Source organism: Prinia subflava, chromosome 4 (assembly GCF_021018805.1).
Source record: "Prinia subflava isolate CZ2003 ecotype Zambia chromosome 4, Cam_Psub_1.2, whole genome shotgun sequence".
NCBI lineage: Eukaryota > Metazoa > Chordata > Aves > Passeriformes > Cisticolidae > Prinia > Prinia subflava.
In genome coordinates this window covers 72619550-72645960 of record NC_086250.1, presented here as the reverse complement: position 1 = coordinate 72645960, position 26411 = coordinate 72619550, and the positions used below count along the sequence as shown (strand labels likewise).

Here is a 26411-nt window from a genome sequence, read left to right as displayed (position 1 = left end):
AGACATTTCCCAGGCCCCGCGTCCTGTTTGCTCAAGGGCAGAGTCACTGCCGGGAGGGGGCTTGGAAAGGGGAGAAAAATGGGGAAAAGCGGGAAAAAAATCCCACTTTTCCTTTGGGAGAACCTTGGGAGGTCCCGGCGTTGTTCTCCTGAATTTAACGGATGCATTTTTAAAGCCGCGTTGTGGAAACGGGATGAGAACACCTTGGGCTGCTGAAATTCAGGGAATGGGGGGAATTTGGGATGGATTCCACAGGATTGGAGCAAACAGCTCCGGTCCTGAGGGATGGAGGGTGCTGGGGGGGTTCCTGAGCTTCTTTTTTTCCTTAAAAATTCCATTTTAGGGGAAAAACGGGGTCCAGGTGAGCAGGGAGCAATGGGGGCAGAGTCGGATCCTGGTTTTGGGTGGTGCTGGAGCCCTCGGTGGATTTTTTTTGTCGGAAAATACCTGGAAAATGCCTGGTGGGAGCAGTGTGGATCCAGGAGATTCCCCCTCCATCACATCCCAGGGGATCCCCCCAAGTCCATCCCATCCCATTCCAGGTGATCCACACGTCCCACCCTAAACCCACCCCAGCCCAGGGATTCCTCATGGGCCATTCCATGGATCCCTCACCTGCCCCATCCCAGATCCCACCCAGGTTATCCCTGCTCCGGATCCCACACTGGAGGATCCCAAATCCCACAGCAGATGTTCCTCCAGGACCCATCCCAGGTGATTCCTTTCCCAGTTCCCACATCAGATGATCCCTCAGGATCCATCCCAGGTTATTCCTACCCTAGGTCCTGGCTTAGAGGATCTCCCAGGATCAATTCCAGGTGATTTCCAATCCCAAATCCTGCGACAGATTATCCATCCAGGATCAATTCCAGGTGATTCCTTATTCCAAATCCCACAGCAGATGATCCCTCAGGATCCATCCCAGATTATTCCTACCCCAGGTCCTGGCTTAGATGATCTCCCAGGACCTGTCCCAGGTGATTCCTGTCCTAAATCCCACAGGACCCACCCCAGGTGATTCCCAGTTCCCACATCAGATGATCCCAGGGTCCCATCCCAGGTGATTCCCTATCCCAAATCCCACAGCAGATGATCCTTCAGGATCCATTCCAGGTAATTCCCTATCCCAAATCCCACAGCAGATGATCCTTCAGGATCCATTCCAGGTAATTCCCTATCCCAAATCCCACAGCAGATGATTTATCCAGGATCAATTCTGGGTGATTCCCTATCTCAAATCCCACATTAGATGATTTATCCAGGATCAATTCCAGGTGATTCCTGTCCCAAATCCCACAGCAGATGATCCTTCAGGATCCATTCCAGGTGATTCCTACCCCAGTTCCTGGCTTAAAGGATCTCCCAGGACCCGTCCCAGGTGATTCCCTATCCCAAATCCCACAGCAGATGATTTATCCAGGATCAATTCCAGGTGATCCCTATCCTAAATCCCACAGCAGATTGATTTATCCAGGATCAATTCCAGGTTATCCCTACCCCAAATCCCATCCCAGATTATTCCTACCCCAGGTCCTGGCTTAGATGATCTCCCAGGACCTGTCTCAGGTGATTCCTATCCTAAATCCCACAGGACCCACCCCAGGTGATTCCTTTCCCAGTTCCCACATCAGACGATCCCAGGGTCCCATCCCAGGGGATTCCCTATCCCAAATCCCTCAGCAGATGATCCCTCAGGATCCATTCCAGGTTATTCCTACCCCAGATGATCCTTCAGGATCCGTTCCAGGTAATTCCTACCCCAGGTCCTGGCTTAGAGGATCTCCCAGGACCCGTCCCAAATGATTTCCTATCCCAAATCCCATGCTAGATGATCTATCAAGGATCAATTCCAGGTCATTCCCTATCCCAAATCCCACATTAGATGATCTATCCAGGATCATTCCAGGTCATTCCCTATCCCAAATCCCAAGGTAGATGATCTATCAAGGATCAATTCCAGGTGATCCCTATCCCAAATCCCACAGCAGATGATCCCTCAGCTCCAATCCCGGGCGATTCCTGTCCCAGATGATTCCCAGTTCCCATCCCAGGTGATCCCTGTTCCCCATCCCTCCATCCCCATCCTGAGGCACAGGGAACATCCTGCCCAAGTTTTAGGGTGGAAAATCGGGATGGGGAGGGATCAGGGAGATCCCAGGGATCCTCCAAACTCCCGGGCTCCGAGTGCACCCCCTGCACCCCGATGGATTCAATCATTAACCAACACCGGATGGAATTCCACTGGCCATGGATCTGCCAGGCCGGATCCTGCAATTCCAGCAGCTCCTTCTCCTCCAGAGGGACAATCTGGGGATGAAAACCTGGATTTGGGAAGCAAAATTCCCTCCTTTTCCAGTGCTGGAAAAAACTGGGACCATCCTCTCCATCCATGTGTCCATCCCAAGGGGTGCTGTGGGAACCTTCCCGCCGCTCTCCCGAGCACCAAATTCAGGGAAAAATGGGAAAACGTGGATCAACTTCCTCTGTGGTTGATGGAGCTGCCGGGCCGGGATCCAGCCTCCCGTCCAGGATCATCGTCAGGAAAATCCATCCCGGGATAAGCGGAGTGGAAAAAACGCTCCGGAAATTAAACAACCCCAAAATAGAAGGAGAAAAAAAAGGTCAGGCCTAAAAATACCAGGATGGGTTTGGAGTTGGGTCCTGGCATGGAATAAATAATCCAGAATTTGGGGAAGGGCTAATTTTAGCCATCCCATTACAATAGCCCGGCGTGACCCTGGGACTTGGGAATTTTTTCCGGCTGGATTTTGCTGGATTTGGGGGTTTTGGGGCTGGATTTGGGGGTTTTGGGGCTGGATTTGGGGATTTTGGGGCTGGATTTGGGGATTTTGGGGCTGGATTTGGGGGTTTTGGGGCTGGATTTGGGGGTTTTGGGGCTGGACTTTGCCCCGCTCTCACCCTGTGAGTGTGAGGGAGAAGGTGCTGGGAGTGAGCGTGGGCGTGCTCAGCTCTGCCAGGACCCGCCCGGTTTTCCCGGGAAAACAACTGCGATTGCCAAAGTTCCCAGCCCCAGGGATGGGCTGGAAGTGGGGCTGGAGTCGTGGCAGACCCAAAATTCCCCACGGAGCAGCTCAGCCCCGTTTGCTCATTAGCACGGGGCATTAATTAGATCCATTAAAAGGAATTTTCATTCCAATTCCTCTGTGGAGGGAAGGATTCCATCCCAGGATCCCCCCTCGCTGTGGGGAAACTGAGGCACGGCGAGTTTGGGATCACGGCCAGGAAAGTGAATCCTGCTCTGCTCAGCTCTGGGATGGGGGTTAGGGACAAATCCAGCTTTTCTTAGCTTGGAAGAGGGAAAAGAACCCCCGAGATCCTGATCCCAAAAGTGATGAGGTTTGGGACGGCCACATCCAGGTCTCCAGCATCTTCCCAGCCTGTCGGGAAAAGGGATGGAATGGGAAGAGGACGGAGATGAGGCGGGGGCTGAGCCTGACCAGGGTGATTTGAGGGAATATCTGTGAGCAGGGATCTCGAGGAGAAGCCGAATGAAGCAGCCACCAGGACGTGGGGGGACGTTTTTTATTGGACTTGGGGAATCCAGGGAATATCCAGTGGCCACTGGAACAGACACGAGACATCCCACGGGGACCCCGTGTCCATCTGCATCCCACAGCCGATGCAGACGCCGCTTGGTGACGCTCCAAATGGGATAAAAGAGGATTTTTTTCCAGCCTGGAGAAGGTGGGAGGGGATGGAGGGGCTGGGGGAGAAGCACCACAACCTCTGTTCCCTATGGAGAAAAAAACAAATGAAGGAAAAATTTAAAAAAAAAGAAAAAAAGGAAAAAAAAAGGAAAAAAAAAGGAAAAAAAAAGAAAAAAAAAAGAAAAAAAAAAGAAAAAAAGAGGAAAAAATAGGAAAAAAAGAAAAAATAGAAAAAAAAGAAAAAAAAAGCAGCACCACAGACATTGATTTTTTTCCAAGCACCAACACGAGGCCGGGATGGGGGAGAGCCAAGATCCGGGGATTTTCTCCACGGATGCTCCATCCCGGGGGGGAGTTACCTGCAGAACGGAGCCGGCGAGGGCCGTCACTTCTCCGTCATCATCCTCACGAACTCCTCGTAGTTGACCTGGCCGTCGTTGTTGCAGTCGGCCTCCTTGATCATCTCGTCCACCTCCTCGTCCGTCAGCTTCTCGCCCAGGTTGGTCATGACGTGCCGCAGCTCGGCCGCGCTGATGTAGCCGTTGCCGTCCTTGTCGAAGACGCGGAACGCCTCGCGGATCTCCTCCTCGCTGTCCGTGTCCCGCATCTTCCTGGCCATCAGCGACAGGAACTCGGCGAAGTCGATGGTGCCGCTGCCGTCGGCGTCCACCTCGCCCACCATGTCCTGCAGCTCGGCCTCGGTGGGGTTCTGGCCCAGCGAGCGCATGACGGTGCCCAGCTCCTTGGTGGTGATGCAGCCGTCGCCGTCGCGGTCGAAGAGGGAAAAGGCCTCCTTGAACTCGGCGATTTTCTCCTCCGACAGCCGCTCGGCCATGGCGCTCCCCGCCGGCACGCGGCTCTGCCCCGGCACGCCGAGGCGCCGCCGGGGAGGAGGAGATGGAGCCTCCTCCCTTCCCTCCCAGTGCCTCTCCCTGGATCAGCACGAGGAGGAGGAGGAGGAGGCAGGGATGGGGATGGAGCTGGAAGTTTTGGGAGCCGGGGAATGAGGGTGGCCCAGCCCCCTTGGGCCGCCCTGGCTCCCGGCCTGCCGCTCCCACGGTGGCATTTCAGGGGCCACATCCCAGCCAAGCCCTAATTAAGGGATTTGGGCTGTGGCTCCGTGGTTTCGGGGAGAGGCGGCGGTGGGGGTGACACACGCGGTTTTCCCAGGTTTGGGGATATTTTGGGATATTTTGGAGAGGTTTGGAGCTGCACAAAGGGGTTGGAGGGAGCCCCCTCGGTCTCCCCAGCCCCAGGCGGTGCTGGCAGCGCATCAAAGGCGCCGAGGGAGGATCCCCGTGCAGGTCCTGGCAGGTCCCAGGTGCCGGAGCTGCCGCTCCTGCTCGGAGCTGCCGGGCCCTGAGTCACCCGCAGGGGTTGGATCCAGGGTGGTGACGTGGGGCTGGGTCAGGGGAGGGTGTGGGGCTGGATCAGGGGAGGGTGTGGGGCTGGGTCAGGGGGGTGTGGGGCTGGATCAGGGCAGGGTGTGGGGCTGGGTCAGGGCAGGGTGTGGGGCTGGGTCAGGGGGGGTGTGGGGCTGGGTCAGGGGTGTGGGGCTGGGTCAGGGCAGGATGTGGGGCTGGGGTGTGGGGCTGGGTCAGGGGGTGTGTGGGGCTGGGTCAGGGCAGGGTGTGGGGCTGGGTCAGGGGAGGGTGTGGGGCTGGGCCAGGGGAGGGTGTGAGGCTGGATCAGGGGAGGGTGTGGGGCTGGGTCAGGGCAGGGTGTGGGGCTGGGCCAGGGGAGGGTGTGGGGCTGGGCCAGGGGGGGTGTGGGGCTGGGTGTGGGGGGTGTGGGGCTGGGTGAGGGGCGGGTGTGGGGCTGGATCAGGGGAGGGTGTGGGGCTGGGTCAGAGGGGGTGTGGGGCTGGGTCAGGGGGGGTGTGGGGCTGGGTCAGGGGGGATGTGGGGCTGGGTCAGGGGGGTGTGGGGCTGGGTGAGGGGCGGGTGTGGGGCTGGATCAGGGGAGGGTGTGGGGCTGGGTCAGGGGTGTGGGGCTGGGTCAGGGCAGGATGTGGGGCTGGGGTGTGGGGCTGGGCCAGGGGAGGGTGTGGGGCTGGGTCAGGGGGTGTGTGGGGCTGGGTCAGGGCAGGGTGTGGGGCTGGGCCAGGGGAGGGTGTGGGGCTGGGGTGTGGGGCTGGGTCAGGGCAGGGTGTGGGGCTGGATCAGGGGGGGTGTGGGGCTGGATCAGGGGAGGGTGTGGGGTCCTGCTCTGTTACTCAGGGTGAGCAGAGGGTTCTCCCCATGGTAAGGCTGGGTCTGCTCATCTCTTACTCAGGGAGTAAAGGAGGGGACAGTGACAAATGAGGGGTGTTTGTTTCTCCATCCGTCCATCCATGGATCTCATCCATCCCACCATCCATTTGTTCATCCATCTGTTCATGGATCCCATCCATCCATCCATGGATCCCACCCATCCATCCATCCCTCCATCCCTCCATCCATCCATCCATGGATCCCATCCATCCATTCATTCATCCATTTATCCATGGATTCCATCCATCCACTCATCCATGGATCCCATCCATCCATTCATTCATCCATTTATCCATGGATTCCATCCATCCACTCATCCACTCATCCACTCATCCATCCATCCATCCATCATCCATCCATCCATCCATTTATCCATGGATCCCATCCATCCATCCATCCCTCCATCCATCCCTCCATCCATCCCTCCATCCATCCATCCATCCCTCCCTCCCTCCCTCTTCCCTCTGTGCCCACAGCAGCCCGGTGACCTTTCCCAGCCGGATCACGGAGCCGCTGGACCAGGAGGTTCCACATCAGGGATAATTTGACTTTCCTGGTTACGGGAAATCGGCCCCAGCTGATCCCAGCTTAACCCAGTGAGGAGCTGGAGCTGCGGGATTTGGAGGGAAGGGCACAGACCAAACCCCAGCCCATGGGACAGCTGAGGGACACCCGAGGAATGGCGGGATAAATCCGGGAGAGGATCCTGGGGTTTTCCTCCTGGGCAAAACCTCCCCTGGAAAAAGCTCCGGGCGTGTGGAACGCTGCAATTCCCAGGAGGAATTGTGCTGGGAACCTGTCTGGTGAGAGGTTTCGGGGAGGGGAGGCCCCGGCAGCTCCTCTTGTGCAAGAGCTGCTCCCTCATGACCTGTCTGATCGCCCACACCGGCTCCTCTGCCCCCGAGTTAACGAGATCCAACCCAGACTGCCCGGGAAGAGCCAAGGGGAGGCGGAGCCGGCTCGGATCCGCCCGGGAGAAGCAAATCCCGACAGATCACGGGGGGTTTGGAGGCTCAAACTGCAGGAGAGGGGTTGGGGCTCAAATCGGGGGGGATTTGGGGTCCCTGTGTCACCTGGCTGAGGGTGGGGGGGCTTGGACTGTTGGGGGTGGCCCTTGGTGCGGAGCAAAGCTGGAATCTGCTGCTCCCATCCCATCCCATCCCACAGATCCCATCCCATCCTATGGATCCCATCCCATCCTGTCCCATCCCCATGACCAGCACCCATCATCTCCCCATGACCTCTCCATGACCAACACCCATCACCTCCCATCCCATTCCATCCCATTCCCATGACCAGCTCCCATTCCATTCCCATGACCTGCACCCATCTCCTCTCATCCCATTCCTTTACCTCCCTGTGACCAGCACCCATGACCAGCACTCACCATCCCATCCCACCCCATCCCATGGATCCCATGGATCCCATCCCCATCCCATGGATCACAATCCCATCCCATCCCATCCCATCCCATGGATCCCATCCCATCCCATGGATCCCATCCCATCCCATCCCATCCCATGGATCCCATCCCATCCCCACATCAATTTCCAGGATAAGGTCAAAGCCAGCCCTTGGTTTTGGCCGTGCCTCACTGTTCCTCATCCATCAGGATAATTATCCCAATAAAACTGGCCCATAAAATCCCGGGATTTACGGCCTGATCCTGTTTACAGCGTCCGGGGTGGGCTGTGGGGTAGCACAGGGCAGGGCAGACCACCGTGGCGGTGCCGCTGAATTCCCGGGATGTCTCCACCTGGAGCCGGGAATTCGGGGCTTTGCTGAGGGAGGGCCCCGCCACAGCCTCACACGGAGCTTTCCAGGCCGTGTCTGGCTTCGAGGGGCCTCATCCAGGGAAAGGGGGGAAATTCCCCCGATCCAGAGGGGGAAAAGCTTCCAGCTGGATCCTCCCGAGGCGGCGGCGCTGCCAGATGTGCGCAGATGTGTCTGGGTCTGCAGCTGCAGACACGGCAGGGGGGCGGCAGGGGGATGAATTCATGGAAAAAGGGAAAGTTTGGGAGGCGGGGAGGGAAGCGGCTCCGGCGGGGGAAGCGCCGTGGGGCCCCCGTGTCCCTGCCCGAGCCCGGGAGCGGCGCTGGGGATGGGGAGGGATCCCCACAAAATCCAAGGTTGTGTGTGGAAAACGGGATTTTGGAAAGGGTGGATTGATCCCAGAACGGCTGCGAGGGTGTTGGGGTGAAATTTGGGATTTGGGGGTTTGTTCCAGGCTTTTGATGATTTTCACTTTTTTGACAGATGTGAAAATTCAAATTAAAGGGGAAATAAAATCCTCTTTCAGGGGTATTTTTGGTGATTTTCACCATATAAAGATTCAAATTAAAGGGAAAATAAAATTCTCTTTCATGGCGTATTTTTCGTGATTTTCACTTTTTTTTTGGACAGATATAAAAATTCAAATTAAAAGGGAAATAAAATCTCCACGGAGATTCCCAAATCCGAGGCCGAAGTGAGGGCGGCTCCTAAAGCTGGAGCACAGGATCGCCGCTGTGCCCATGGAGAGGAGGCCGGGATGGGATGCTGGAATTCCTGGAGGGAATTCCCCGTGATCCCGGCTCCGGGATGGTCCCACTCGGCAGCCCCGGAGGCTCACCCGGGGCGGGGGTGCCGCATCCCCGCGTTCCCGGCCCCTTCCCGGGACAGGGATGGCACCGCAGGTTCCCCTATGCCCTCGGGAATCTCATCCCGCCCTATCCCGGTGGAACCCGCGGGATGAGGGGTCTGGGCCCGCCAGGGGCACGGAGGGAGCCCGCTGGGATCCCATGGAATTCCATGGGAGGGATCCAGGGGAGCGCGGCTTGTTTAGTCTGGAGGAGGGAGGGCCGAGACGGCGGCACATTCCTGCCGGAGGGACGGAGCGGGGAGAGCAACCAGCAGGAGTTGGGGAATTATTTGAAGGGAATTCAGGATTTTTGGCTGATTTGCCGTCTGTCTGCAGGATGAGGAGCCAAAGGCTCCGGCCTCGCTCGGGACAATCCAAGCAGACAATCCACGGGATTTCCTCTCCCTGGGCTCCAGCAGCTCACTGACGCTTTTTTGCAGGAGCTGCTTTTCCAGCTTCTCCCTGCTCGGGAAGGGCTGAATTCCCTCTGGATCTCATCAGCTCCAGAGGGCAGAGCTCGGCTGTAAATCCTAAAGTCCCTAAAAACCGAGCAGCTCCTTCCCTCCCGGGGCGGCGGGGCCAGCCCGGAGCCAGGATCGCTCTCTGGAACACCCCACACACGGGCAGGCGGGAGGGGTTTGGGAAAACTGGGAAGAGCGGATGGGTTTATCCTGGTACAACTCCCTGGAAGCTTCCTCGGGATCAGCCCAGCAGGATCCCCCTTCCCAGGATTTTCTGAGGACCCTCCTGCTGCTGGGGGTGGATCCTGATGGGGATGGAGCTTGGAGAGATCAATCTTTATCCAGAGGCAGCTCCCGAGCACGGACCCATCCCTCCCTCCCTCCCTCCCTCCCAGGCAGGACCGGGCCGAGGCGGGTGAGAGGCCGTCAGGAATTTAATGGAACTTGGCACTGGAAACATTTAAATGTACAACATTTACAGAGAACCACACGCTGTGTCTATGTACACCTCTGCCCGTCCCCAAAGCTCCGGCCGGACATGCCACAGGCAGTGACAACCCTCGGATGTGGAGGCACCGCTCCCCACGCCTGGATTTGGGATATGGCTGCCCAGTCCTGGATTTGGGGTGACAGGGACTGCAGGATCCCACTCCCAATCCCAGATTTTGGGTGACAGGGACTGCAGGATCCCTCTCCCCAATCCTGGATGATTCCAGGTCACAGGGACTGTAGGATCCCACTGCCCAATCCCAGATTTTGGGTGACAGTGATTGCAGGATCCCACTGCCAATTAATGGATTTTGGGTGACAGGGACTGCAGGATCCCACTCCCAATCCCAATTTCAGGTGACAGCGATGCAGGATCCCACTGCCCAATCCCAATTTCAGGTGATAGGGACTGCAGGATCCCACTGCCCAATCCTGGATGATTTCAGGTCACAGGGACTGCAGGATCCCACTCCCCAGTCCCAGATTTCAGGTGACAGGGATTGCAGGATCACTCCCAATCCCAGATTTCAGGTGACAGGGATTGCAGGATCACTCCCAATCCCAGATTTCAGGTCACAGGGACTGCAGGATCACTCCCCATCCCAGATTTCAAGTCACAGGGACTGCAGGATCACTCCCAATCCCAGATTTCAGGTGACAGGACTGCAGGATCCCTCTCCCCAGTCCCAGATTTCAGGGACACCCGCTGTGCTCAGAGCTGTCACCCCTTTGCCTCCCACAACGCCCTGCAGCCATTCCCAGGCTGGATCTTTCCCTGGATTTCCCCCGGCTCTTTGGAGCGCTAGAAGACGGCAGTGCAGCCACCCTGAGTGTCCACAGCCCCTCCTCTCCTCTCCTCACACCTCCAGCACCTCCTCTCTACCTTTCTACCACATGCAAGAACCCCTTGGTTGCCTCCAAGTCCTGCTTCCCGTTGGGAAGCGTTTCATTTCCAAAAGGCAACAAAAAACACGGAATCTACCTTCGCTCCCTGCTACCCCCTCTACTCACTGCTCCCCAAACCCTCCTACAACGTGCCTACAACCTTCCTACACCCTGGAGTAAAGCAGTTCTCTTTCAGTAGTGTCTCCTCCCAGCCCGTGGATTGCTCGGGGGTGACGTGAGGGACAGCTGGGACGTCACCCCTCGGAGCACGAAGGATCAAGTACTGGAAAGGAAATGCCAAGTCTGAGCAACAAAAATACAAAAATAAAAAAAACCCAACCCAACTGATCAAAGAAAACAAAAGAACACCCCCAAATCCCAACCCCCAAACTCAAAACAAAACTAATAAAAAAATTAAATAGTTGGCAGATACAAGAGCGAGACAGAGGAATGTACAAAGGACACACAGAGATCAAAGATTCCAGTAGGTGAAGTGAGAACCTGTTGAAGTTGGGGTCTGTTTTTAAAGGACTTTTCCTTTTGGAACATGCTAATCTGCAGGAATTGCCATAACCACACACCAGAGTGACTTTGGGTGTTGAGTCCTCTAAAGGACTTTTGCAGTGTTGATCAAAACCCCCGGTGCTGCCCAAAATTTATTTTCCATCCTCTACCACAGCTGTGGGAAACTTCCAGGAACCCGAATTTTCCCTTCAGATGTGCCCCGAGGGTTTTGTGGACCCCCTGATGGATTCAAAGTGTAAAAACAGACCCCACTCCAACAGTGACTGCACACCAGTAGCTGCCATTCCAACACAAACCCAGGACCTGCCCCGCGGAGCGGCTCCCGAGGCGCTCCCGGGACGCAAATGTACACGGAATTATTTATAAATTAACAGTTTTCCCCTGGCGGGGCTCCTCGCTCTCCTTACACCAGCGTTTCTTTCCGCTTCCCGCCGAGCTGCTTCTCCCGGGATTTTCTGTGCCCCAACGAGGTTCTGTGGGATTTCCCCGCTTTGGGCTGCTCCGAGTCCGGGTCGGGGCCGCGCTCGGCCGCGCTCTGGTCCAGCTCCATCTCGGCTGCTCCCGACGGGCGCCTCTGGGCCGGGATGTTGGGCACGGAGGGGTTGTTCTCCTCCGACTCCTCGCTCAGCTCCGGCAGCTCCTGGAGCTCGGGGGCGGGAATGTTCCTCTGGAACGGGGCGATGGCCGTGCGGATGCAGTTCACCCACTGCTGCTTGTGGAAGACGTCGTTGGCCTGCAGCGTGTGCGACTGGCCCGGGCTGGGCTCTTGGAAACGCACTCGGAAGATGTTTTTGGCTGGGGATGGAAGGGAAAAGAGGATGGGTGCTGAGCTGGCATTTAGAGAGTCCATTGGGAGCTTTGAAATCCCCACCCTAAATCCCCAAATCCGGCAGGGAGACGAAGACGTTTCGTGATCCGTACCTTTATCGGAATTCCCGAAGGCCCCTCGGAAGGAGCCCCCCATTTTGACGTCCCCGTCCTGCAGGTCCTCGAGGAGCAGCTCCTGCACGGGGATGGGCTGCCGGTACACCTGGAACGCCTGGCGCTCGTTGCGCGTCACCGGCCGCGTCAGCACCAGGATCTCTTGGAACAGGAACACGTAGAGCTTCTGCAAGGGAAAGCTGCGATGTTGCCCTGGTTTTTCTGAGATTTTTTTAAAGCCTTCTACTTGCTTATAAGATGGAGTGAGTTCTTTAGTTTCTGTACAATATTAAGGGTCAGTTTTTCACTTTGGAACATAAACAACCTTTCTTGTTTTTGTTCACTGTCCTTTGCTTACATATTTCCAGCCTGAAAATAAAGTTGGCTGACAGCTGGTCTGGCCAGTGGGGTGAAGGGGTAGCAACCCCAAAAGCCAATCCACAACCAGACCCACAAAATTATAAAAGGAAAAGAAATAAACAGGCTGGGCCCTTTTGGTGGGGAGCAGCTTTTCAGTGCAGCGCTCACTGTGCGCTCCAGGAGCTCGCACGTCCCGCGGGGCTCAAGGCCGCCCTTATCTGCAGTTTCACCCACAGTGATTTTCACTCTCCTGTGCCCATGCCAAGGTCAGGATTACATCAGTGGTTTTATTATTTTATTGACCCCTAGAAAGGGAATGACGGTTCCCAGAGGCCAGGGATAGGAAGATTAGGAGCCCTGTCCTTCCTGAGTGCATGGAGTGCCTCATGTGCAGGAGTAAAAGAGCCAATTAAATAACAAAACCCTCAAAACCCCATCAGCAAGGAAAACACGGAGAGATTTGAGGCTGAAACCAGGACAAAAGGCAGCAAAGCCTGGAGTGCAGCGGGTGGGAGATGAGCTCCAGGCAGCCCAGCCCAAAGCCAGAGAGGCTTTTGCAGGAACCTTTTGTTTGGAAGAGCCAGGGCTCCTGATGGGAATGTCAGAGCACCTGGAAGGGGACAGTGGCAGGAAACCCCTCTGGGTGAGAGCATTTTCTGTGGGCATTCTGTGCCAATGATTTTCCAGCTTCCCCGAGCTGACTGTGGAGCTGTCAGCAGGAAACTTCCCCTCACACCCCAAAATGGGGCTGCCAAGAAGGGATTTCCTCTGCTTTTGTATCCAATATCCAAACTATCCCTGAGGATGGAAGGCTCACAGTCCTGCTCTGGGTTCAAACCAGCTCTGAGGGAAGGTTTGAGGGTGAATTAGTTAAACCCGAGGGACTTACGTGTCCATTTTTATTCTTCAGCTCCCCGTGGCACAGTAAAGCTTTGCTGCCCTCAATCCTGGGATCCTTCTGCTTCTCATCCAGATATTCCAGCTTGTCAATGTAGTACTGGCACTCAGACTCACCCTTCTTCAGGTTGATGTCAGACAGGACTCCTTGGATTATGGAGATCTAAAAACCCAAACAAACGATTAAGAGGGATTAACTGCTTGTCTGTGTCACCCAGTGCTCCTTAACAAGGACACAATCCACGTGGGTGATCCCTCACTTTCCCTGTCACAGGTTTGTCCCTGGGTTCCAGGGAGGTTTCTGGGGCTCCCAGATCCCATCCCCAGGTTGGAATAACAAAGGAGGGTCACTCACGGCCTCCTGCAGGATGTGGATGTCGGGGTGGTCTTTGGGGGTGTGCCTCAGGATCTCCTTGAGGAGCAGCGGGTACTTGACCAGGCGGCTCCGGGGGATGTCCAGGAAGCTCCACAGGTCCAGCTTGCGGCTGAAGGGAGACTCCAGGCAGCGCTGCAGGAAATCCTGGACTCTCCTGTCCTGCTTCTTCTGATCCAGGAGCGCTTTGGCTGCCAGCTGGTTGCTGCAGTAGCCTTTGTAGGCGTGGAGCTGGGGTAACTGCAGGGAACAGAGGAGATTTAGGAGTCAGATTCCCTGTGGGAGAAGCAGATGTCACTAACATGGAAAACTCGTGCAGTTCTACAGCCCTCACTGGGGAATTCTTCCCAATAAAATAGCTAAGGAGGAGCTTGTGAGGAGGAGGAGGAGCCCATGAAGCTCCCAGGGTTTGGATTTTGTGAGGAGTCCATGAAGATCCCAGTGTTTGGATTTTGTGAGGAGGAGGAGCACAGAGCCCATGAAGCTCCCAATGATTGGATCCTGTGAGGAAGAGCCCATGAAGCTCCCAATGATTGGATCCTGTGAGGAAGAGCCCATGAAGCTCCCAATGTTTGGATCCTGTGAGGAAGAGCCCATGAAGCTCCCAATGTTTGGATCCTGTGAGGAAGAGCCCATGAAGCTCCCAATGATTGGATCCTGTGAGGAAGAGCCCATGAAGCTCCCAATGTTTGGATCCTGTGAGGAAGAGCCCATGAAGCTCCCAATGTTTGGATCCTGTGAGGAAGAGCCCATGAAGCTCCCAATGTTTGGATCCTGTGAGGAAGAGCCCATGAAGCTCCCAATGTTTGGATTTTGTGAGGAAGATGAGCACAGAGCCCATGAAGCTCCCAATGTTTGGATTTTGTGAGGAGGAGGAGGAGCCCATGAAGCTCCCAATGTTTGGATTTTGTGAGGAAGATGAGCACAGAGCCCATGAAGCTCCCAATGTTTGGATTTTGTGAGGAAGATGAGCACAAAGCCCATGAAGCTCCCAGTGATTGGATCCTGTGAGGAGGAGTCCACGAAGCTCCCAATGTTTGGATCCTGTGAGGAGGAGCCCATGAAGCTCCCAATGTTTGGATTTTGTGAGGAAGATGAGCACAGAGCCCATGAAGCTCCCAAAGTTTGGATTTTGTGAGGAAGATGAGCACAGAGCCCATGAAGCTCCCAATGTTTGGATTTTGTGAGAAGGATGAGCACAAAGACCATGAAGCTCCCAGTGTTTGGATCCTGTGAGGAAGATGAGCACAGAGCCCATGAAGCTCCCAATGTTTGGATTTTGTGAGGAGGAGGAGGAGCCCATGAAGCTCCCAATGTTTGGATCCTGTGAGGAGGAGCACAGAGCCCATGAAGCTCCCAATGTTTGGATTTTGTGAGGAAGATGAGCACAGAGCCCATGGAGCTCCCAGTGTTTGGATCCTGTGAGGAGGAGGACATGAAGCTCCCAATGTTTGGATCCTGTGAGGAGGAGCACACAGAGCCCATGAAGCTCCCAATGTTTGGATCCTGTGAGGAGGAGCACACAGAGCCCATGAAGCTCCCAATGTTTGGATCCTGTGAGGAGGAGCACACAGAGCCCATGAAGCTCCCAATGTTTGGATCCTGTGAGGAGGAGCACACAGAGCCCATGAAGCTCCCAATGCTTGGATTTTATGAGGATGAGCACAGAGCCCATGAAGCTCCCAACGTTTGGGATCAGCAGGGATAACACTCTTGCAATCACAGACACTCAAATCACTCCAATTCTCTGAGGTGAAGTCAGGGCCCACTGTTCCCACTGCTCCCAGCATTGCCAGGATTTCCCTTCCAATCTTGCACTGAGGGCCACAAAAGCCTCAGAGCTTTGCAGCTTCTGCCTTTAATCCTTCTCTAAGCTGAGTTTTAGCCGAGTTCTGAACTCACCCACTTCACAAGGATGGGCCCAATCTGCTCCACTGTTCCATCTGGCTTCGTTGCTTCTCCCAAGCTTGCCAGTAAGTCTGGAATGGAAACAGAAAAAGAGGAATTGCAGCAATGCCCCAATGAGTATCAGGAGAAAGCAGAGAGGTTAAATCCCAGGGAGCACAAACCACCCAGCTGCTCCTACCTTCGTGCAGGGGGATGTAGGAATCCAAGTCCCCAAAAATGTGGTTGAGTTCCTCCTCGGACATGATGGAGAGTTTCAGCATGGGATCGTGGTAAGCCTGTCAAATAAAATATATTCAAATATACTCAAACGTGCCAAGCCCCAAAGCTGATGATTTAAACTCAGGGGGTTTATCAGCTGAAAGAAGTGAAGGCAACAGAAAGGACAACACTGACTTGATACTAAAAGATTCACTCTGTGAATTATGGAGGACTTGAACAAAAAGGATTTTCCTGTCTGGACTATTCCCAGCGGGGAGAGGGGATCCCCAGGCAGCTCTGCACAATCCTTTTATGGCTGGGTTTGGTGCAATCACACCAGTGCTGCCCCAGTGCTCACGTCAGCTTCCCGGGCCAGCTTTCCAGCTGGGGGTTCTGGGGCTGATAAAGCTCCCACGTCATGTTTGCAGATGCAAAACAAACCTCGTTATTTATTCCCTGGAATGTCATCACTGAGCGCAGGAAAAATCCCACTCACCTTCCTGGCCAGCTTCAGGTCTTCAATCAGGTCCTGCTCTCCCCTGGACATTTCGTAGATGGCCTGGGAGGAGGGGGATAAAGCATCCTGGGTTATTTTGGATCTTTCTTTTCTCAGGAAGAGCCTTCCAGCTCCCACGGTGCACAGCCTGCCCTGAAAAGGCCTTTGGCCACCCCGAGCTCTCAGTGGCACCTGGGCATGACAACCCTGAGTAAATCTGCTGTCCCAGCCTTGAGAAAGCAGCTTTGCTTCCAGCTCTGTGAAAGCCCCGACGGCCCCTGCACGAGCCAAATTAAATATCAGGGCCTTTTAAATCACTGCTTGCAGCCAGGCCAGGCTGCAAACACAAAACCCCCGAAACCGCAGAGGTCAAATCCCAGGCGGCTTCCGGCGGCTCCTGCGCCGTCTCCACAAGATTTGTCCAAGAACTCCAGGAAAAGGGCAAGCCAAGGCCTCGCTGCTGGCCTCCAACCAATTGTCAGGAGCTTTAGGAGAGAGACAGCTGGAACCTGGGGCTGGGGCAGCTGCAGAGCAGCCAGCAGGGCTGGGATTGTGGGAATGCCGTGGCAAAGTCTGGCATCTCCAAAGGGTCACAGTGGGGAGGTGAATTCCAGGGGGGAATCCACCTTTTCCCATGGCTGGTGCAGACATAAATCTTAGGTTTAGGTGCACAGGAAGATGCAGCCCCCCCTCCAAGGGCTGTTACTCCTTTCCCAGCAGGGGAAGGGACAGAAGGCCTGGCTGCTGCTCCTAATCCCATTTTCCTGGGCAGTTACCTCCTGGCGCTTGATTTCTTTGGTGCTCAGGGATTCCTTCGTGTTGGTGTCCAGCATTTCGGACCACAGGACGCTGTTCCTTCTCTTAGGGGGAGTGGGAGCAGCAGATCTGCTGCAGGACTTCTGGGAACAGCCAGGGGATTTGCTGTCGCTGCGAAGGGTGAACGACTGCAGGGATTGAAATATAAAAAGTGTTAAAACCAAACATTTCAGAAGTAATAAGAGTATTATCCACCCCACTCCCAATCCTTCATCCTCCTGGGTCGTCCAGGGCAGGAAAACACACCCAGACACTTTCCCTCAGATACAGGAAGGCTTTAATCAAGCTGCTGGGAAAGCCCAGAGCTTGGCAAGGTTTTCCTGATCCGCTGGGGAGGAAGATGGGAAAGCAGAGCTGGGGTTTATTTCCAAGGTATGAGGAAGTAAATAAAGGAGGATCATAACTCTCCCTACGGAGAGGTTAATCAGAAGCCACTTGAACTCTGCCCTGGTGTTCTGCAGGGCTCCTAGAGGCAGCGGTGCTGTTATCTGCAGTGTGAGCTCCTTGGGAAACGCTGCTGGGCAGCAGGGCCAGCTGCCCTCACGCTGCAGCACACGTGGGCACAGCCCCGGGCACTTTATCAGCTCCTTATCTCCAACAGTTCATTTTGTTTATGTTTATGCAGCACTCCAGAGAGCTGGGCACTCCTGAGGCAGCACTTTTCACCCCCAAGGCCCAAGAAAGGCCACGGAGAGCTCCAAAAGACCCCTCAAAGCCCCGGGGGTGGCTGTGTCACCCCAGCCCTGCTGTACCTGGATTGTCTGCCCGAAGCGTCGCACGGCCCCATTTCTGACAGGGGAGATCAGGTTGGCCAGGGAGGTGACTCGTGCTAAAGGCCGGACCCGTTTGGTGCTTGGCTCCTGCAAAGCAAGCAGAGAACAAATTGTCCTGGCTGTGCCTCCCTCAGAAATTTCTCAGGCAGGTTCCAAAAGCACAAACCCACTTAAGGAGTGGCAAACACAGCAAGGAGAGTGTTTGGAAGGAGCCGTTCATCTTTCAGGGCTATAAATATTTGTCTGAACTTTAAGGCTGCAATTAAACTGCAGAGGTTTTTGCCCAGAGTTAAAAGAGGTGAGAGAACATCAGTGAGAATTCAAAATAGGGCTCCAGCAGGGACTGTTATGCTTTGAACAGAAATAGATTAAAGTGTTCTCTGGCACTCTGTGGCAGCTAAAGATGGAGCTGGGCTCTGCTTCTCCATTTTCTCATCTTTTCCTCTGGAGAAAGAATGTGTTTTTCCATTTTATTTCGGAGAGCGGAGCAGCAGTGGGGGCCCAGCACGGCCTCGGCAGCTCCTTTAACAAGCAGCAAACAACCCCAAGCTGGACATTCCTGTGAGGGACACGCACACAGATAAAGCTGAAATCCTTCACTTGCAAAGTTTCCTCCTCCCCCAGCCCCTGCAATCGCTGTAATTTTTCTTACACGTTGTTTAGATTTGAAAGTTGGAGCTTCTGCTTTTCCCCACCGTTAATCCCTGCCGGGAGCTCAAGTCTGTCCTGACCCAAACGCTGCCAAGAAAGAGGAAACGCCCCTGGAAAGCTCCCGCTGCTTCAGTTTTGGAAATTGTGCTGCCAACTCGACGTGTTTGACATCAAAAATATTGTGTGGTGAGGGCTGGGCAGGAAAGGTGTGCACGGGGGGAAGCTGGGGAGAGATGGGCTCCGAGTTAAGGCTTGGAAAAGGTGCAGGATTGCCCTGGTGCTCCAAACATCTGGCACAGGGCTGGACGTGACTCATCCTCATGAGACTGCTCAGCACCAGGCTCAGAGCAGGACAGGGAAGCAGCCTCAGTTTGGGCTGATCCCAGACAAAATTGGTGAATTATTGTTGAATTTCTGCTCTTTCAAAAGGCAGAGGCTGTGGGGGCTGCTGGGGACGAGCTCTGTGCCATTTCCATTCCCAGCTCGGTGACCAAACCCTTCGCTCAGAAGTGACAAATGTTGAAAACAAAACTAAAAAAAATAACAAAAAAAGGGGAATAGGAACACCCAGAGCTGGATTCCAGTCATGAAGACTGAAGGAGCATAAAAGCTACGTGTGTGCAAGATCTGATTTCAGCAACTCGACCCCAGCAGCGGCCCTGCCCACACGCGGTGTTGGGCAATGGAGGAGGAGGAGGAGGAGGAGGAGGAGGAGGAGGAGGAGGAGGAGGAGGTGAGCTCACCCTGAGCTCAGCCTTCAAACTTGCAGGGGAGGAACATGAAAAGAAACAATTTATGAGCCGTGCAGGAAGAAAAGAGCTCTTGGCGCGGCACAAAGCTGTGCTAGAAACGTTTGGGGAATGGCAGAGTTAGGAGGGCACCATAAAAACGGGGGAAGCTGTAAAAGTGTCCTCGATCATGGATCCTCGGCTGGGTTTAAGTGGGACACCAGGAACTCCAAGTGGGACACCGGGAACTTCTCCACTGAGCTCACGACAGGGACGGTCAGGAAAAGGCTGGAAAGTTAGGCTAGGCTCAAAGACAACAAGGAGGGTTTAATTTATTGCAGATGTGAGTAGAAGTACAGCGAGGTGTTTACTTCCAGAGAATCATTTATCAGAGCAGGAGGATAAATAAAGGGACACGGCCCAAGAGAAGCCTAACAAAGTGCGGGACTGAAGCAGGGAAGGTGCAGACACAAAGCCACCCACGGCTCTGGCAAGGCCGGGGATAAAAATAGCCTGGAAAAGCAAAATGTGACACTGCAAATGAAAAGCAAGAAACCTCAAGCCATGGGGAGGCTCCAGCAGGTCACTGGTGAAGGGTCAGGCCTGCAGAGATCCAGTGACAGGGCCGGGAGCCCCGGGCCGTGTGGGAATGTGGGAATGTGGGAATGTGGGAATGCCTTCCCAGCACATCTGTGCCCGCTGAAGTGACACGTGCACGTGCCCGAGGGCTGGCAGCAGGAATTCCTGAATTCAGCTCAGCAAAAAGCCATTTTTCCTCTCTTAAAAGAGACAAAAAACCCCAAAAAAATTCCCACTTTGTGTCTGAGCGCTCCTCAGACACGGCTCGACTGCCAAAAAAACCCCATCTGGTTCTTCTCCTCCTCCTGAAGAGCGTTTGATCCGGAGCAGGGAGGAGGAAAATAAAACCCCTGTGCTTGGAAACTCCCCTTGGCTGAGCTGTGCTTGAGCCCGGGGTCACGGACTCCCCGTCCAGCCCGCTGTAAGCCGAGACTCCGGGCGGTTCATACTGCGGATAACTCGGGCTCGGGACGGGGTTTTTTTTTAGCTCTGGACTTGCAAACAATGACTCTCCTGTCTCCACGCCGTCTTCCTTACAGGAGCCGGATTACAATGGAGTCTGGGAGGTTTCTGTAACAATCCAGGGGTGTTACAGCATTTAGGAATAATTAAAACCCCAGCGGGGTCAACAGTTCCGTCAGGAATTATTATTTTTCCAGAGGACTCTTTATTAGAAGTGAATTAACACATCTCCAGCACAGCCACTAAAGCTAATTTTGTGCCAGGCGAGATTTCACAGCCCTGAAATTCCTTCAAGTGCAGGTTAACTCATGAAAAGATTGCACCTTGCTGGAAAGAAAGCCAGGCTTTACTTTTGAGCAAGGTTTTTTTTTCTTTCAGCAGCACGCCCACAACCTTTCCCCTGTGCTGGGTAATAATTAGTGGTTTTTACGAGGATCCCTTCGAGTACAATTCCTCCAGCAGCCCCACACAAACACGGTGACCAATGGCGAAACCACGCACGGCAAAACCTTCTCCTACCGAGCCAATTCAGCAAAAAGGGGATTTTAGTCAGCGGCCTGAATAATTCCTGCCAGAAATCATCAACCACCTGACCGCCCCCACCTAAGAGTCACAGGCAAGGGGCTGGCAGAGCCTCGGGCTGAACAATCAGACCCTTCCCAAATCCAGCAGCCCACTCCTGACCCAGGGACATCCCTGGCGACTCCAGTCAGGCGATTCAGAATCAGAGGTGATTTTTTTCTCCTCCCACAGCTCTGGTTTATGTTGTTTCTCCCCCAACATCTGGTTTCCCTTTTGCACAATGACATTGCCCAAGTTTGGCTGTTGCAAAGCCGGGATTTGCTGAGGTTGGTGACTCGGCGCTGAGCCCTCAACCATGTCTGGAGACGCCTTTTTATTTTTTTTTCTTTTCCATCTCATCTCGTCACTAATCCGGGCAATAAACCCAGCCCAAGGCAGCCGGGCCCTACCTGGCTGCTGAACTTTTGCTCCTGTCGCAGCAGGAGACTCGGGAACACCTACCAGGAGTGCAATTATTGCTGTCTGCATAACAACACGCGATAAAAATAACAATGCTTCGATCAAACAAACCAGCCCTCAAAAGCCCGACAAACCCCACGAAGGGTTTTCTCTTCGGTTTAAGCAGCAAACAAGCGCCTAATTAGGAAAAATCCTGTCAGTGGGAAGAGTGCTGAGAAATACAGTGGGTTTTTTAATGGAATCAGGCGATCTTTAAATGAAAACGGGAGAATTTTTAATGAAAAGCCACCTGGGGGGAGTAGGGTCAGGTGAGGCACCGAGATTGGTTTTGGCTCACTCTTTGGGGGCTACGAGTTTAAATATATATATATATGTGCAATGTAAATACACATATATAAAACGTATATAGATGTATATAAGAAAGATATAGACATATAAATGGACTTAAACATATACAGTTTTTTAAATCACTGGGTGAGGTCGCCGACATCGGTTCTGGCTGCCTGGTCCCACTCTTTGGGGACTATGAGCTTAAACATATTTTATATATATACATCCGCATAAAATATATGTATACATAGACATGGACTTATATAGAGTTTTTTAAATCGCCGGGTACCCCTCGCTCTGCCCGGTTCGCCGCCTCCCCTCAGACGCGGAGCGGGAAGCTGAGGGGGCACCCCCTCAAATAAATCCCATTTTTCCCGCTCTCCAGCCCCTGTCTCGCTCACCTCCTGCTCCCTGAAGTGCTGGTTCTGCGCGTCGATGACGCGGATAGTCCTTTTGATGGGCAGCAGCCCGCCGAGCTCGTCGTGCGCCACCATGGCCGCGGGTGGCCCCGACCCTCCCTCAGCCCGCGCTCATCGCGCTCTGCGCCCGCCGCGCGCCGCACCCCCGACCTCACCGCAGGGGGCGGGGCCACCGCGCAGGCCACGCCCCTTCAGGGCAAGCCACGCCCCCTCAGGGCAAGCCACGCCCCCATCGGTGCGCGGGCACTGCGGACCCTCCCGCAGCCCCAAATTCTTCCAAAGCTCTCCCAAAAAAACCGATCCCAAAAAAAACAATCCCAAAAACGCCCCCGCGCCTCTGCTCGTTCCTGTGAGCGCTGTGTCCACCACGCCAGAGGAGGGATGTGAGGGTGGTTCAGGGCTGGAGCATCTCCGTGCCCGGGAGAGGCTGAGGGAGAGGGGACAGGGCTGGGGGACCCCATCCATGGGGATCCATTCCCAAAGGACGGGGCAGGCTCTGCTCTGGGGCCCAGCAGTGGCACCAGAGGAACGGGCAGGGGCTGAGCCCAGGAATTCCCCCTGGACACGGGGCAGAACTTCTGCCCTGGGCAGGGACCAGAGAGGGGCTGGAGGCTCCTCCCTGGGGACACTCCAGAGTCACCCGGACACTGCCCTGTGCTCTGGAGTGGCACCAGTGACCCACTGTGCTCCTTTCCTGCCTCACTTGTCCTGGAATTCTCTAAAAAAACGGGACCTCCAAGAGACTCTGCTGCAAGGAGGGCAGAGGGGCAGTCCCATCCCACAAAGCCAAGCGTATATTTGGGTTTTTCCCCCCATTTTTAGTGTTTTTTCCTGGCACTTACAGCATGGCGGGACAGCCTCCTCCTAACGGCGGCTCTCCTTGCCAACACTGGGAGTGTAAAACCTTTGCTTCTGCAAAATGTTTCAAAAAAAATAAAATTCTTGTCTAGACCTGCGCTTTTAAGTCTGCTCCGAGCTTTAAAGTTGTGCTGGCACAGCTCTGGGGCTGGGCTGAGCCTCCCCCTGCTCTCCCAGGGGAGCCTGTCCCGGCAGGCCCGGCTGGAGCTGCAAAGGGTTTGGATTTTGTGTTTGTTTGTTCAAGTCCTTTTATTCCTGGCACTGCTGCAGAACCCTGGAATAAAAGCTTTCTTGTGCTGGTAAAAATAAACATGAGTTGATTTGGCTGTCTACCTGTGCTGCCCAAGCTTCAAGGAGAGAGGTTTGGGGTGGGTTCCAGCAGGAGGTTTGCAAACGGCGTTTTTCAGAATCAGGAGGAGGAGAAAAAGGAAAATCCTGCTGTCCCCTCCCCTGGGCTTTTGATTTTTGGCTTTGTTTGCTTCTCTCAGCAAATCTGCACCCACTTAACCTCTGCCACGCAAGGCCAGGACATTGAGGATTCTCAGAAATTCAGGATACACTGAGTTTCCACTTGCTCAAAGGACAGGCTGTGACTCTTTCAGACACAAAAGTGCTTTCCTGGATTACTGAAATCTGCTATTTTTAACACCAAAGTGATGCTGACTCTGGAGGGGAGCAGACAAACCCTGCCCTGAATTCATCTTTTTTTCTTAGAGAGTATCAAACCCGTTTCTCCTAAACCCCAAGGTCCCAGCCTTGTTAAACATGACCTAAAGATTCAGGAGCTCATTTCTTTCCAGGGAGATGGAAAAAGGCCAATTAAAAACCGGGGATGAGCGCCCGGGAGCTGTGAGGGGAGGTGTGAAGCAGAGTCACACTGAGGTGACACCGGAACGATGTCCCTGATGTCCCTGATGATGTCCCCGAGCTCCTCGGTGACGTGGGTGTGGGATTGTCCTCGTGGTGCAGCCACGGGTGATCCCTGACTCTGCGGTGACACTTTGGGAGGTGATGAATTCCTGGTGATGCAAGGCCCAGGTGAGGTCAGGGTGAGGAACGTTCCTGGCCGCAGCTCCGGGGCTGGCTCGGGGCCAGGCAGGGGATTTGTGTCCTGGGAAATTTGTGTCCCTTCCTTTGGAGGGAGGGGAGGGCAAGGCCTGGGAGCCAGCAGATCCCTGGGAGGAGCAGCTCCCGGCTGGCCCAGCATGGAATGGGAGGGTTTGTGTGCGGCCACTGGGTCTGCTCGGGGCAGCAACGACGTTCTGGGCAAAATCCATCCCAAGGGAGAGAGAGGAGCACCATGAATCTGTCCAAGGGATGGACGTGAGCACCATAAACCCATCCTGAGGGATGGAGATGAACACCAAAAACCCATCCTGAGGGATGGAGATGATCACCATAAATCTATGCAAGGGATGGACATGATCATAAATCCATCCCAAGGGAGAGAGATGAGCACCATAAATCTGTCCAAGGGATGGACGTGAGCACCATAAATCCATCCTGAGGGATGGAGATGAACACCATAAATCCATCCCAAGGGATGGAGATAAACATCAAAAATCCATCCCACGGGGTGGAGGTGAACACCATAAACCTGTCCTGAGTGATGGATCACCATAAATCCATCTTGAGTGATGGACATGATGACCATAAACCCATCCTGAGTGATGGATGTGGACACCATAAATCCATCCCAAGGGATGGAGATATCATTCCAAACCCATCCCAAGGGATGGACACAATCACCCCAAACCCATCCCAAGGGATGGAGATGATCACCCCAAACCCATCCCAAGGGATGGAGATGATCACCCCAAACCCATCCCAAGGGATGGAGATATCATTCCAAACCCATCCTGAGGGATGGAGATATCATTCCAAACCCATCCCGAGGGATGGAGATGAGCACCCCAAACCCATCCCGAGGGATGGAGGTGATCACCCCAAACCCATCCCAAGGGATGGAGGTGATCACCCCAAACCCATCCCAAGGGATGGAAGTGAGCACCCCAAACCCATCCCAAGGGATGGACACAATCACCCCAAACCCATCCGAAGGGATGGAGATGATCATTCCAAACCCATCCCAAGGAATGGAGATATCATTCCAAACCCATCCTGAGGGATGGAGGTGATCACCCCAAACCCATCCCAAGGGATGGAGATATTCCAAACCCATCCCAAGGGATGGAGGTGATCACCCCAAACCCATCCCAAGGGATGGAGGTGATCACCCCAAACCCATCCCAAGGGATGGAAGTGAGCACCCCAAACCCATCCCAAGGGATGGACACAATCACCCCAAACCCATCCCAAGGGATGGAGATGATCATTCCAAACCCATCCCAAGGGATGGAGGTGATCATTCCAAACCCATTCCAAGGGATGGACACGATCATCCCAAACCCATCCCAAGGGATGGAGATATCATTCCAAACCCATCCCGAGGGATGGAGATGATCACCCCAAACCCATCCCAAGGGATGGAGATATTCCAAACCCATCCCAAGGGATGGAGGTGATCACCCCAAACCCATCCCAAGGGATGGAGATGAGAACCATAAATCCATTCCAAGGGATGGAGATATCATTCCAAACCCATCCCAATGGATGGAGAAGATCATTCCAAACCCATCCCAAGGGATGGAGATGAGAACCATAAATCCATTCCAAGGGATGGACACGATCACCCCAAACCCATCCCGAGGGATGGAGAAGATCATTCCAAACCCATCCCGAGGGATGGAGATGAGCACACAGGGAAGGCCCTGGTCCTGGAGAAGCCTGCAGAAGCCAGGCTGGAACGTGCCTGGTCCAAGGACCCTTTCCCAGGATCACATCCAGGATGTGCGGCCCTGGAGCAGCTCTGGGAGCTCCACGTTCCTCACCTGCCTCTGCTCCACTTCCGCCATGGAAGAGGGAATATCAAAATTCAGGAAAGTCATTGGGATGCAAACCTATCCTGAACAAGGCTGTGGAACTCGGGAAACCCTGGGATAAAAGCCAAACTATGGGAAAAGGCAGGAGCAACAAACCGGACTGATGGATTTTCCTATAAACCCTGCGCTGTTATTCCAGCTCGGGACACATCCTTCAATCCAGGAGATCTCCTTGTGCCTTCCCAGTGCTCCCTTCCCCCTCTCCCAGTGCCTCCAGCAGCCTCAGGAACGCAGCCAGGCCGGGCCATGGATACCAGACATGGATACCAGACCAGTTCTTCCTGCTCTCCTGCCAGGGGGCTCTCCACAGCATTCCTGCCCTGGATTCCCATGGAAATTTTCACTTCCAGGAGCAAAATCCCTCAGTGACTCCTGTCCTGCTATCAAATCAGGGAGCTGGGAAGAGTTGGAGTGACGGGGATTCACCCAACCCTCAGCTTTCCTCTTATCTGCAGGCTGGGGTTTCATTCCCACAGAACTTCATCCCTGTGACATTCCCTGCTCCTGGAATTCCTTCCTGGAAGAGCTGCCACCAAATAAAAATCCTCTCTGGGGTGTTGCCATGCCAATTTGTTATTTCAGCCCCAAAGCATCGTCCAACAGATTTGAGATTGACAAAGGATGAGTTCTGAAGGAAACACAAATTCAAATTCCAAAATTCCAGCACGCAATTCCAGGCTGGTGGGGGTTTTTAGGGATAAAAACACCGGGTTGTTGTTGGAGTGACACCTGGCATCTGCCTGGGGCCAGGGGTGGCCAAAGCGTGGCCATGCAGGAATGTTGTCCCCAATAGCTGAAAATGTCCCCAGGGTGGACACA

At 54.4% G+C, this 26411-nt stretch overlaps 2 protein-coding genes and 1 long non-coding RNA gene across 4 annotated transcripts; 1 reads left to right on the top strand and 2 right to left on the bottom strand.

Moving 5' to 3' along the window:
• Nucleotides 1-2844: 2844 nt before the first annotated feature.
• On the bottom strand, nt 2845-4987 carry LOC134549414 (calmodulin, striated muscle). Its single transcript, XM_063394960.1, has 2 exons — nt 4028-4987; nt 2845-3754 (listed from the first exon to the last, which is right to left on the bottom strand). The coding sequence occupies exon 1, from the start codon at nt 4501-4503 to the stop codon at nt 4054-4056; it is 450 nt and encodes a 149-aa protein (XP_063251030.1). The 5' UTR covers nt 4504-4987; the 3' UTR covers nt 2845-3754; nt 4028-4053.
• Nucleotides 4988-8171: 3184 nt separating this feature from the next.
• Nucleotides 8172-10741, top strand: LOC134550438 (uncharacterized). 2 transcript variants are annotated; one of them, XR_010080335.1, is made up of 2 exons: nt 8172-9805; nt 9890-10741. It is a non-coding gene; the product is annotated as an uncharacterized LOC134550438 (long non-coding RNA). The 2 variants fall into 2 exon arrangements; XR_010080334.1 differs by having other exon boundaries at nt 8172-9847.
• NET1 (neuroepithelial cell transforming 1) lies at nt 9418-21932 on the bottom strand. Its single transcript, XM_063397137.1, has 10 exons — nt 21775-21932; nt 17622-17729; nt 16830-16997; nt 16054-16116; nt 15538-15634; nt 15354-15430; nt 13434-13691; nt 13071-13241; nt 11822-12008; nt 9418-11695 (listed from the first exon to the last, which is right to left on the bottom strand). The coding sequence occupies exons 1-10, from the start codon at nt 21865-21867 to the stop codon at nt 11304-11306; spliced, it is 1614 nt and encodes a 537-aa protein (XP_063253207.1). The 5' UTR covers nt 21868-21932; the 3' UTR covers nt 9418-11303.
• Between the last annotated feature and the right edge of the window lie 4479 nt (nt 21933-26411).